We start from the raw sequence: 12,793 nt of genomic DNA, 5'->3' as shown, positions 1-12,793 counted from the left end.
AAGAAGAGGTTTTAGAGAGCAGTAAAAAGACATTCTAAATACAAAAAGGTCTTGATACATACAAGGAACATGTTTGTTAAGAAATTTCACCATGTAAGCTGAAGAAGTGTACAGATACACTAGATAAACCTCTTGAAATACTACTCAAGATGTTCCTGGAAAAATACAATATGTGGAAAAGGACAACAGTCATACCTAACTATATCAAAGGAGATTGAGAACTGGCAATGAACTACAGATGAATGTGATGTGTAAGGTGCTGGAAGATTTTCAAAAAGCAAAAGGATCACTTTTGTCAGAGGAGAAATTATCTAAATGGGAGACAGTATGATTTTATGGAAAGGAGGTCTTGTGTAACAAAATCTCTTAGATTTCTATGATAGAGTGAGTTCTGTCTTCAAGAAAAATGGGTGGCTTGGTGGAAAGTTTGTATCTGGAATGCCAGGAAGTATTTGACGCTGTACCTCATGGGAGACTAGCTAAGAAGTTGGATCACCGGGCAGAAAAGTGGGGGGTGGGGGGGATTCCTCTGACATATAGAAGATTATCACAGGAGAACAAACGATGTATGTTGGAGGAGCCTTCTCGAAATGGGTGGAGGTCACCAGTGGAGGACGGCAAGCTTCGATTCTGGGACCATTACTCTTCTTGATCTATGTGAATGACTTTCCAGAGGGTATAGACTCCAACCTGAATATGTTTGTAGATGATGCAAAGGTCATGAGGGATGTAAAACGTTGGGGGGGGGGGGGGGCATCAACTTACGAGGAAACCTTGACATTCTCCCTAATCAGGTCACCAAAGTACCAACTTAGAAGAGTACTTAAGGAGACCAACTGTCCACTAACAAATATCAAAACTGCATTCAAGTTAATGGATAAGTAAATATTTTACAAGCTATTGAAATGCTGCAAACAACCAAAACCAGAATATGCTTCTCAGGTTTGGTCATAATAACAGAAGAAGCACAAAAAGCTACCAGAGAAGGTCCATTGGAAAGCAACAAAGATGATTAAAAAAAAAAAAAAGCTGAGTTACAGGAAAGGCTATAGAGGCCTTAAATTTGCCCATCTTGGAAGAGGGAAAAGTGAAAGGTGACCAGATCATAAACTTTTAAAACTGATTGTGATAAAGCCATTAAAGTTTTTCAAGATAGATAGAGGCAGGACAAAGCAGGCATACATAAAATGGCATACATAACACCAATACACAAAGGATACAAACTGCTGATGAAACAATACACAGTTAATCTACCATGACAATGAGTTAAAGAGCATGAGGGGAGGTAAAAGAAACACAAATGCACTACTACTACTACTACTTCTATGACTATTATTACTTACTACAACTACTATAAATAATAATGCAAACAAAAGGATAGTATAAGCATTATGTTATACACTCCAAGACATACAAACTCTGAGAAATATACACTTACCGGCATAGATGTGTCAGAGAGCACCTGGAGGAAATATTTGTAGCCATTTTCTCGAACTAGGTCCCCTTTGCAACTCTGTAAGGAGTGCAGGCATAAGCTGACTTTGCTACAAAACTTTCAACCTCAATTTCTTTAAAAAAGTCACAAGGCAATACAGTTCTACAAATATAAAGAAGCAATAACTAACAGACCCACTGGCATGCATCATGAATGAAAATCTATTTATAATAGTTAGATGACTCAATTACCTGTTAGTGAGTTAAACAACAGGTACAGAATTAGCTAACTTACTGTATCTCTGATGTCTGTTCCCAACTGGAACTCCCTCAAGGGGGTAGCAACAGCAATGGTGCCTCCATAATAAGGGAACTCCAGTGCTGCTTCTTAACCTTTGGTGCCTCAACCTTCCCAGGCCACTGGCTAAGGGAAACTCAAGTGCAGTGACTTCAGAGGCTCCTACCTAATGTTCCTACTGACTACTTCTACCTAAAACTCCTTCCTAATGTTCCTGTCAGCTTACTGACAGAGAGAATGCTGGGATATATAAGTGATGCCAACCATTAAGCATTCATTTTTGGTCTGAGGGGGTTAACCACAGGGAACATATGTCCAGCAGATTCATAGCATTTTGGAGCTTATAAATGGTGGCAAAGTAATAACCTTCTCCTGTAGGATGTTAAAACCTTGCACTGGCCACTTAACCTTTCTTGGTTAATCAACCTTATTTCCCAATCTATGTTGTCATGTAAATTGTTTGGTTCTGTGCATTTTCCATGATGATATTTCCACAATAAATCTTATCACATCTCTGTTCTTTTTACATCTACAATCACCAAAAAATCAAACATAAGCATTACATGATCACTTTTCCAAACAAGTGTATCATATATGATGTTCTCAATATGCAAGCCAGTATGTGTGAAGATAAAAGATAGTAATGATGGCATGTCAGTCCCACTCATCCTGGGAAGCTTATTCGTTGAAGTGCTGGAAGAGGAAATTTTCCTTAATACATTCTAAAAACTTGTGTTCCTTTTACTCTCTGACACCAGAGAATCTGAATTCCCCAAGTCTATCTCTTTAAAATTCAAATCCCCCGTTATCAGTACCTTACCATCTCTGAGAAGTGCATGTTTTACTGCTCTGCATACCATCCTGAACTGTAACAATTCTTTGGAGGATTATATAATGTTAACACCACTATGGAATTCCTTCTTGCAGTTACTCATCACATTATTTACAGTCTGAATGGGCCATCTTCCATTATTTCCTGAAACTTAAAGCTATTTCCTATTAGGAGAGCCAAAATGTACAATACTGTATTAAAGGAATGAAATGTCTGCTTACTACTTAAATCAATAAATTCAATGTGAAAGAAAAAATCATTTCAATCATCGAAGTAAAGAAAAACTATCCCAGGAATAATATGAAGTGATATAAATTAGCTCTAACTGCTACTTCTATCATCCTTGATTTATTAGTCTTTTCATTACATACTATAACTACTCATGTGATGATTCTCTTAAATATCTCTTTCTATAAAACAGCACCATTTATAATAAACTACTTTTCAACAAAAACATACTGGATCAACTGCGAGAATCTTGGCCCAAAGGAAAACCAACAGGGGACGTAGCTCCCTTGCAGTTGACTGCAGAAGGCGTAAAACATAAGGAAAGATGCCCACAGAGAGTACTAAATTGACAGCCCATGGTCCAAGAGCAAGAAAACTTCCAAGAAGTTCTAAAGCTCGTGGACGGTGCACTTGACTCAGAAGTACCTGTAAATAAATATGATAAAATAAGATAAAGTTTGCTGTCTGCCAATCAACTGCAAAAGATCAAGTTTGTTGTACTTTATCAAATTCAATAAGGACTTAACTCAGTGTTGGTTGGCAGGAAAAATCTTCAGAGTAAACTGAAATTTTCACAGGTCACCATGGATTAAAACGTACATAAATTTTCACAGGTCACCATGGTTTAAACTGTACATACATCTCTTAACAATCTAATTTCCTGGCCATTTAATAACTACTTTTATGACTGCCTTTCTCAAAATTCTATTTCACACTATTCTGTACATATGACTAAATGGCTTCATGCATTCCAATAAAAACCAACTGGAAATTAATATACTTTCTCACTCTATCTATATTTGAATGTACCTACCCCTATCCTCATTCATCTTAGGAAATATGCTCCCCAAGTAATTCTTCCCACTTTCATTTCTCAACATGCATAAAGTCAAGTGGAGGACTATATGCCATGAATGCACTATACACTTATTTCAAACTCTGGGTTCTCTTTGAGTAAGCCCAGCATTTATCCCTCATATTCTTAGCATCTGTCTTTATGTCTGACTGGCCTGCTCTTCCCCACCCATCATTGTTTTTTCTGTAACAGCTCAGTGAAGGAAAAGGTAAGACACACTTCTAAAGCATATAACATCAGTCTCACTGTGCTAGTACCCTAGAGATTCAAAGGGTTTCCAACACTGTCTAATAAGGCAATGAACCCTGTGCTTTTTTAAAATCAAACATTCAAGACTTACAGTTTCTGACAGAACCCTTAAGGGTCATGAAATGCCTGTGTTGCACAAAGATGGGGTTAGTTGGTTATACTTTTCACGTGCTGCACTGGAAAAATAATTCTCACCCTTTACATTTCACTTGTGCATCTCCATCTTTAATCCCATGTTCAACATCAGTCATCATACTTGAATAAAAGACAGACAGAATAGCAAGAACAAAACAGCAAACTAAAAGAAGATTCTTAGACTGAAAAATGTATCTTTTGAAGGCTATATGGATATGCTTCACCTATTTGCCAAAAAAGGGAAGGTTAAGACATGATCTAGGTCAGGTTCTGAAAAATATCAAAAGCTTCAACAAACCTGACCTATGTATGGCTACATCAATCTGAATTTCACTCATATCAAAGGGCATGAACTCATTAAGTAATTAACTTTAAAAGAGGCAAAATCTTTTCTTCAATGGAACTGTTAATATTTGTCTTCATTTAGTCATCAATAAACTCTTTCTACTCTTTCAACAATAAGCTCTTTGATACTAATCAATTTTACAAACAGCCTCAATGGACTAAATGGTATGTTGCCTTTTGCATTTCTTTGTATATTGATAAAGTCTATTAACGGCTCTCTTTTGGAAAATCACGGTATAAATCTTGGTAATTTTGCTAAATGAAATCCTTCCCCATTCTTATCATGAGAGCATTCATATACCATTTCACCCACATTTACTGTTATCATAACAGCATTCACATACCATTTCATCCACATCATTTACCATCATAATTACATATGAGCCTAATCTGCTGAACAAATACACTGTAAAGCTAATTTCTTACCTGAAGAACAATTGGCAACTGTTCAGGTGGGTGCCTCCGTTCATGCCCTAGGTCAAGCCATACTTGAAAGGCTGTAAGTTGTTCTTCGAAGAATGGTGAGTGTACATGGGAGTATGGGTCCTCAGTACGCAGTGCTGTAGGAAGCTGGCCTAAGCATAGTTCTAATGCCAAGTCCCATGCATCCCACATTGGATGCTGCATAAGAATTGAAAAGAAAATCACCAACAATAGCCATAAATCTTGGATATGAGGAAAAGGTAACAAACAGACACACACTAAAATAAATAAATGGCAATACCCACATTCCTGGGAATGTTTGCTCATAACAGAAAGCAAATTTCCTGTATTATAATAATTTTTTGAAAGTAGGAACAAGTACAGCTTCCAAACAAGATTTTTCCTCAAAGGGTAAGGGTGAGGAATTTTGAATATGTATGGTTGTAACCATGATGAGAAAAAGGGAGAGAAGGTGCTGAGTTTGATAAGCAAAACCTATTTGAGGAGCAAATATGTCAGAGAATAGTGAGGATATATCAGCAAAATGTCAGAAGTGGATGGGACTACAGCTGAGTTTCTTTAAAAAGAAGGTTATGGAGTTCTTGAGTGGTTAGGAGGCTGTTCGAAGTACATGTGGCTTAAGGTGAAGTGTATTAGGATAAGCAGTGCACATATCTTTGCAAAAAAGTGTGCAGGATGAAAATGAATATTCAAATCACTAAATATGTCTGCTGAGTATCCCTGATAAGATCTGTGGCAGTGGAGACAGAGAGGGTGGTATCATGCTCTTGCTACTGCATAAAAAAAATAATTTTGATACCATCAAAAACATTTAGTTTGAGGTACACATCTAAAAGCAACACTATAACTCCAAACATGTAACTGTTGGTGACTGTACTATCAGTAATCAGAAACAGAGTCTGGCCTGCGCACATATTGTAAACATACAATAAAAGTCTATGGCAGAAAGTGATCCAATATAAGGTTATAGGAGTAGATCCCTGAAAGGGACATGCATATATGCTACTTAATATTTCTTTCTTCCTGGTAAGGAACATCAGTCCTTGTCAAAACTATGTCTGCAAAAGGTTGGTATTACTAAAGTATGCCATTCAAGGATTATGCGAATATCTTTTGTTCAAGCATATCTAAACATTTTCTTCAAAAAGTTTGTGCATTGCTCTTTTATGGCCGAACTATAGCACCTAGAGGCCCCAAATTTTGGGTGTATGTACATCAGCCTCTGTAAAAGGTTTTCAGCAACCAAACAGTTGCCTTGAAATGTTTGTACATTTTGTCTGTTACATTTCAGCAACCAAACAGTTGCCTTGAAATGTTTGTACATTTTGTCTGTTACACTCTCACAGCTGATCTGTAGCACCTCCGGGCCCTAAATTTTGGGCATAGGTGCTTTACGTTCTGGTTAAGGTTTCAAGTTACTGCAAATTTGCATGAAAAGATTGGGCTTTCATTTGTTGCCCTTTTACAGCCAAACTGTAGCATCTAGAGACCCCAAATCTTAGATATAAGTATTTCAGACTCTGGGTGAAAATTTTAGCTAACACATGCTAGCCATGAAAGCCATTTTTCAAAATCCATACAAATTACACTTAATTCTCTGCAATCGATGAAAACAGGCAGCTTAGCAGTCTTAAATCATAATGAAAGTACTGCAGGATCAAATGCATGATCCAGGTGTACCAGAGCCTGGCTTGAATGCCAAAAAAGGCCACCTTTCAAATTGATATAAAATCTTTTCATTAAAAGCCATTTTTCACATGCAGCACCAGGTAACCCAGTTAGTGAACATATATATGGGTATAGCTGTCAAGGGAGCACAAATCATATGCTAGGAGGGGGCAGCTGCGCCTAGCCCCTACAAGCCACCAGCTGCAGGCTGGAAGAGTGAGTTTGGCAGGCTGTATCCAGTTCATGAGCCGTATGTCTGACACCCATTCTAAAGGATTCAGAACATCAAGTACCTAAAGACCTTCCTTACTGATGATGGAAAGATGGATGCTGTGATCTGAGAAGTCAAATTGCCAGTGCTCTGGGGACAATCATAAGCAGTAAAGATGCCATTCTATTGGTGCACCAGAGTTTGTTGGAAGGCTCAGTTCAGCCCATGTATATATATGAGGATTCAACATATCTCTGCAACAACAGAAATACATCATGAGTCTGCATGGTGATATGAAGAATTTCCTAAAACTAGGATATGGAGAAAGATGAGTGAACTAAACAAGAAGTGGGAATGCTTTAATGAGATTTGGGGTAAGCGAAAATGTGAATGAAGTGATGAATGGTGTGTATATGAACAGACTGGACATGAAGTGCATGACTAAGGAAATGCATAAGAACATTATGAAAAGGAGAGAAACAAGTTGAAATATTACCAAAAGTGAGGTTAATAAAATGGATGAGAATGCACTGCTGCGATAGCTGTTAACAAGAGGCTTACAGTTGCACAAAGACCAAGATGTGTTAAGGCAAATTTAAAGGACTACTGCAAGGGATGATGAAATATGGCATACTGGATTTGAATAAAACAATGTAAATTAATCTTCATTCATCTTAATGAAAACACTCAAGTAATACACTCTCTGTTTAAAACTTCCCCTACAAACTGAATACCTCTAAAACCTTTCCTTATATTACTTCTAGTCCTGCATTCCCTATCTGTTCATTATTTATGTTCAAGTTCATTGTTTATGTTCCTTACCCTATCTGTTCATTATTTATGTTCAAGTTCATTGTTTATGTTCCTTACAGTCTTAAAATAATCCTTCTGCTATCACATTTAAAGAGAAGTACCACTCACCATGTCATACATAACCCTGATATTCAATGACTTTATGGCTATCATTTCCATCTATTTCTGAGAAAATTTGGTTTCATTATTATCCTCATTCTCACCTAGTATTTTCTACCATATCTTCATTTATCTCCTCAAACTCATAATTTCACTTACTCTAAATGTATGAATCCAAAAGTATTTTCTGCCACATCTTCATTTATCTCCCTCAACTCATAATTTCACTTACTCTAAATGTATGACTCCATAACACTTTTTTAACATTCAAATTACTTATAACTTATCTTAATTCAAGTTTAAGTTCAAAGCATTCTTTCTATCTTATAATAATCATAAAAACTTTTAAGAAAATGGAGGCAAAGTTCTAAATTAACACACCTGGTGAGTAGGAGGGAGCTGAGGCGAAGACACTGGTTTACAGTCATATGACCTCATTATTCGCTGGGCTAGAAGAAAGTTACGAAAAAGGCTTGCCACAAGAAGATCTTGTCTAAACAGCTTCTGAAAAAGATCTATGCAGAAAAACAGTTCTCAAACATGAGGTTCTTTCAACACACATTACCATAATCTATCAAATCTATCTCTTATCACTTTTCCCAATCTAATGAGGTGGATCATGTGCTTATAGCCTCTACAATATTACTCACACACATCCTTAACACATGCGCAGTATGTTACAGTGAAACTTTGAATTCTACACATACAAATGTGCTTCCTAAGTTTTCATGTTACAAAGTAATCCGATTCATTACCTAAGACCAAAGTCTCAATTTGTACCACTTTATCCTTACCACAATCAAGCTTCCTGAACACGTGTCACACCTATGCTTTTCATACACACTCCCTTTCTGGTATTATTCACCTTCTTCCAACTTCTTATTCTTTTACAGATTTTCTTTTGGCTTTTATCTGCCATCCTAACTAGCTTTCATTTTCTTCATGCACACAAACTTTCTTTAATTTCTTATTCAGAATTTTACATTCTTGACTATTTTTCAGTCAAAACACCAAATAAAAAAAATACATACCTCTTGGAAGGGTGTTCCATGCTATAGTATCAGTAATAGCGGTAAATATCCAATTGAGTTCTCCAAGTAATGTCCGTCTGTCACTCAACTGACCAGGTATTCTAAGAATCAGGGATTCAGTTGAAAGCAATAAATACTGTTCTTTCACATAAATGGCACATGAAAATTAAATAAAATGTATATCTAATCATCCTGTCATAATCATATCCTTTCCTAATTCCATGGGGTGGATCAAATACAAAGTTTCCCAAATATGTTAATCAAACAAAATTTGTGCATAATAATGATCCTATACTATTCAACTTCATTGTTCTTAGAAGCTGAGTGTGAACTTAACTACTGATACAACAACTAAATTGTAGAATATAAAATTTTGAAAGACTGTGAGACCAGCAAAATGCATGATGTCTATGCTGGGTGATAAAATCTGTTCAATCCATGTAATTTGAAAACATCCTCCAATACTATAGATCCCTGTAAAGCCTGCAGAGCTTAAAAAGACCGAGGAACTTGTACAGCCTATTTAGCTCCAAAAACCCATAACACAATCAGTCTGTGAAACTTATAAAAAGATTTTTGTAACCTACAATCCATGACTACCAAAAATTCTACTTGTTTTCTCTCATGGAAATTTCAAAATTATGAAACTTCTTCCCTACAATCAGTGCACACAATAAGAGAAAAGCATTTCCTAACAAGACCCTCTGAAATGATAAGTTTCTGCAAGGTTGATGGATACAACTTTAGGTCTTGATACCTAAAGCAAAGCAATCTACAACAGTGGAACAGATTCTATTAGACATGCTGAGGTTGTCAGTAGATCTTATCAAATCAATTCTAACTCAATGATTCATTGCCACTACCTTTTTTAATACTAACCTACACTCAATTCATTTGTATACTAAGAGATATTCAGTTTACATCTTTTCCCTAACAAAGTGGTACCATGCCATCACTATAGGTATACTTTCTGATACTGTGCTTTTCACTCAAATATAGCTCACTTCAGGCCAGCATAATTTCTGATATATGACTCTGTATAATAGTACTGAAGAACCTAAAAAAAGGGTTTCATAATAATTGATAAAGGATATCACAATGTAACGTGACTCACTTGTCGACAATATCCAGAGTAAGGCCATGCAGAAGCTTCCCCTTGTTCTGAAGAAGATACCATCTAACGGCCATATTGATGGGAGTAGTTAAACAAGCTGTGAAAACATCAGCAGGAAGGTCAGGGTTCATAGGTAGAATCTCTTTTGCTCCACATGCCCCAAGCTGAATACATTGCCGGAATGATGGAGGTGGGGGGCTACTACTTCCACTACTTCCTTTCTGCTACAAAAATGGAAGTGTAATGGCATGAGAAATGAATAATAAACATTACCTTTAAATCATCATCAAACTATTAAATTTCATGCTTATTACAAACAGGAAAAGAAATTACCAGTATTTACATATTTCCTTCACATCTACCAGTTGTGTGGCAGAGTATACTTACTCTCCATTCTTCTTCATGCTGTTCTGCAAATTGCTCAAACAATCGAACAACAACAGCTGCATTTGAGCAATCATAAACATATATGGAAGGAGCACCCATCCATGTCTGTAATTCATATATGGAAAGAGGTATGTACTGAGTATAAGTCTGAAAAGAAAGAGAAGATTTTACTTTAAAAAAAGAATAGTAAATGAATATGAGAAAATATATGTTCTGAAAACTGAAATACCCTTTCTCTCCAAAACTGTGCTCCATGAACACAAGATATATTGCATTGTGGGAATATATGATTCAGGACAGGGCCTTTCTAAACCTCATGACTCTGGCCAGGAGGCACTAGCTCTCACAAGTAACTAGCAACTCGCTCATTATTTGGGCCAACCTTTGGCTTACCAATTATGGAATAAAATGCAATCAGGATAACACACTGGAAGTGATCAACATGCATAAGAGCACCTTACCCTATTGAAAACCCATATTTCACCATTAGTTGTTGGCTTGGGAACTCCATGACCATTATAATGAAAGAGCACTCGTTCTTCTTTTGCATTTCTTCTCAAAGATGTACACAACTTCTTGACATCATCAACTGTAGGATCTGGAGACTGTTTATAGCGTGCTCTAGGTTGCCATCGTTCATAAGCTTTCTGAAGACTCATTCCGATAGCTTCAGTAGCTTTTGGTGGTGGCATAGACAGAGGATCTGTAGAGAGAATGTACTTACATATCTATATTCAACAAACTGCTTCTTCATCTGAAGCTCTGTATAAAGAAAGTTCTTACATATCTATAACTAAAAAACTGCTTATTCATCTGAAACAGAGAGAACCCTGATCAAAATCCCTTTTAACTACCTAAGTCATATAAAAAAACCTGTGTTTCACATGAAAATCATTATATTTTGTCATCAACTCAGTGTGCACTACACCTCTCTGTAATTATCTACAAATCCCTATTCTTAGAGGCAGCATTACATTAACTTTCTTATTTTCTGAGGTAAAATTATAAGAACTCCCTTATGTTCAATTCCTTTGCTAGAGGAAGGTCTGCTTAATGATATCTTCTGGTATTTGATACTATAGATGTGGGATAAAAAAAAATATTAAAGATAAACTTTGGTTTGGGTGCATTTTACATTATATAACTTTTTACAAAAATGCTAGACTAAAACAAAGAAGATATTAGTGTAGGGAATACGTTGTGTTTAAGAAAGAACTATGGTACATTCTTCTCTAACCTCTTCACATATTTTCTGCAAGTAATCAACAACCATATTGAATGTAATCATTTGGCAAATTACAATGTTAAGATAAACAGAACTGAAGCTTACCAATCCAAGCCTCCAAGCGTGCACATGGCTGTGTCTTCACAATATCTGGAGGATCCACAGGGATGTTGAGGCACAACACCAGAGCCACACTTACTGTTTTCATCTGCAAAGTGTCAAAACGTTATACCCACTATCTAATTAATAAAACCTATGTCTGTCAACATCATCCCATTCCCAATTCCATGCCAACTGTGTTAAAGTGAAAAATGGACTTTCACACTTATAATATGCTTCTTGATTTTTCACTTTACACAATAAGATGACTTGTTAAGATGACAGCTCCCCTCAACACTATAAAATGCAACTGATTCCTAGTAACTCTTAGAACATATTCATATGGAATGCCCATTACCCGCACCAATTCTCTCACAGCAGTATGTATATCCCTACAAGTACCTATTATATCCCAAAGATAACACTATGGGGATAAATATCCGTGGAAATCATTCTCCACAAACAATGTTAACCTTTTCTAACATCGAATTAATTCTTGTCAAATTCCTAAAACTTGAAGAAGTGGCACAGCATAAGTAAATAATTACCTTCATTAATTCTTTACAATAAATTTCATTATTCAAAACGAAATCTTATTAGATTCTACAGTTATCGAGGCCAAGGTCACGGTACTTAAGCACACTCCTTCCTAATAAATAATAAATTTACCATAACGAGTTTGCTGCATAATAAATAAAAAGCTCGACAATGTTATGTTCAGTTTATCTACATATTCTAAATGGAGGTTCATGTACTTACACACAAACATACATGGATATCTATGTTCACTATAAAAATCTCATACGATACTACCCGACAACTGACAAATGTATAAAATCAATTAGCGAGAAATTTCCTACCCTTTCCTTAAGTCTCCATGAATGAGCTGCAGTATTCGGGGCAGTGATAGTCTCTAAATGACGTGCTTCAGTCAAAACAGTGGCTACTTCATCTTCTTCCTCCTGTTCACCTACTCTGGAGACCTCCATACTTTCCACCATTGTTAATAAATATAAGAATATAACTCTTTTCTTAATACCCCATTTCAAAATATAGTAATCAGCCTCAACTTCTGCGTACTATGAGCAGATATGCGACCACGCTACTGTTTACATCGTATTGATGGGGATACGAGTGCAAAAATTTTTTCTTATTAAGATTGTGAAAAGGAACATATCATTTCGTGATAAATCATTAAACCGCCAGTCTGTACTTCAAGATATTTAGCATCATTCCATCAACGGATATGGATAAGTTTAAAGAGAAAACTAAGCATTTGTAGTACACATATTGAATGCACTTATATGATTACACAAACCTGGTTA

The 12,793-nt window shown here is 36.2% G+C and overlaps 1 protein-coding gene across 2 annotated transcripts in view; it reads right to left on the bottom strand.

Annotated features, from left to right (window-relative positions):
* The window catches only part of raptor (regulatory associated protein of MTOR complex 1), a 40,294-nt gene extending 27,720 nt beyond the window's left edge, over positions 1-12,574 (bottom strand). Inside the window, exons 1-10 of one of the 2 annotated variants that reach the window (XM_071689496.1) lie at positions 12,329-12,574; positions 11,475-11,577; positions 10,606-10,847; positions 10,145-10,291; positions 9,758-9,981; positions 8,644-8,744; positions 7,994-8,127; positions 4,804-4,998; positions 3,024-3,218; positions 1,439-1,513 (exon numbers count right to left, since the gene is read on the bottom strand). In XM_071689496.1, coding sequence (XP_071545597.1) covers positions 1,439-1,513; positions 3,024-3,218; positions 4,804-4,998; positions 7,994-8,127; positions 8,644-8,744; positions 9,758-9,981; positions 10,145-10,291; positions 10,606-10,847; positions 11,475-11,577; positions 12,329-12,469 — 1,557 coding nt within the window. In that variant the 5' untranslated portion in view covers positions 12,470-12,574. The remainder of the gene's footprint in view (positions 1-1,438; positions 1,514-3,023; positions 3,219-4,803; positions 4,999-7,993; positions 8,128-8,643; positions 8,745-9,757; positions 9,982-10,144; positions 10,292-10,605; positions 10,848-11,474; positions 11,578-12,328) is intronic. The other variant, XM_071689495.1, reaches the window with a different exon arrangement.
* Between the last annotated feature and the right edge of the window lie 219 nt (positions 12,575-12,793).

The sequence above is a fragment of the Panulirus ornatus genome, chromosome 47 (assembly GCF_036320965.1).
Source record: "Panulirus ornatus isolate Po-2019 chromosome 47, ASM3632096v1, whole genome shotgun sequence".
Classification (NCBI taxonomy): domain Eukaryota; kingdom Metazoa; phylum Arthropoda; class Malacostraca; order Decapoda; family Palinuridae; genus Panulirus; species Panulirus ornatus.
The sequence above is the reverse complement of the archived record's forward strand: the minus strand, read 5'-3'. Positions and strand labels throughout refer to the sequence as shown.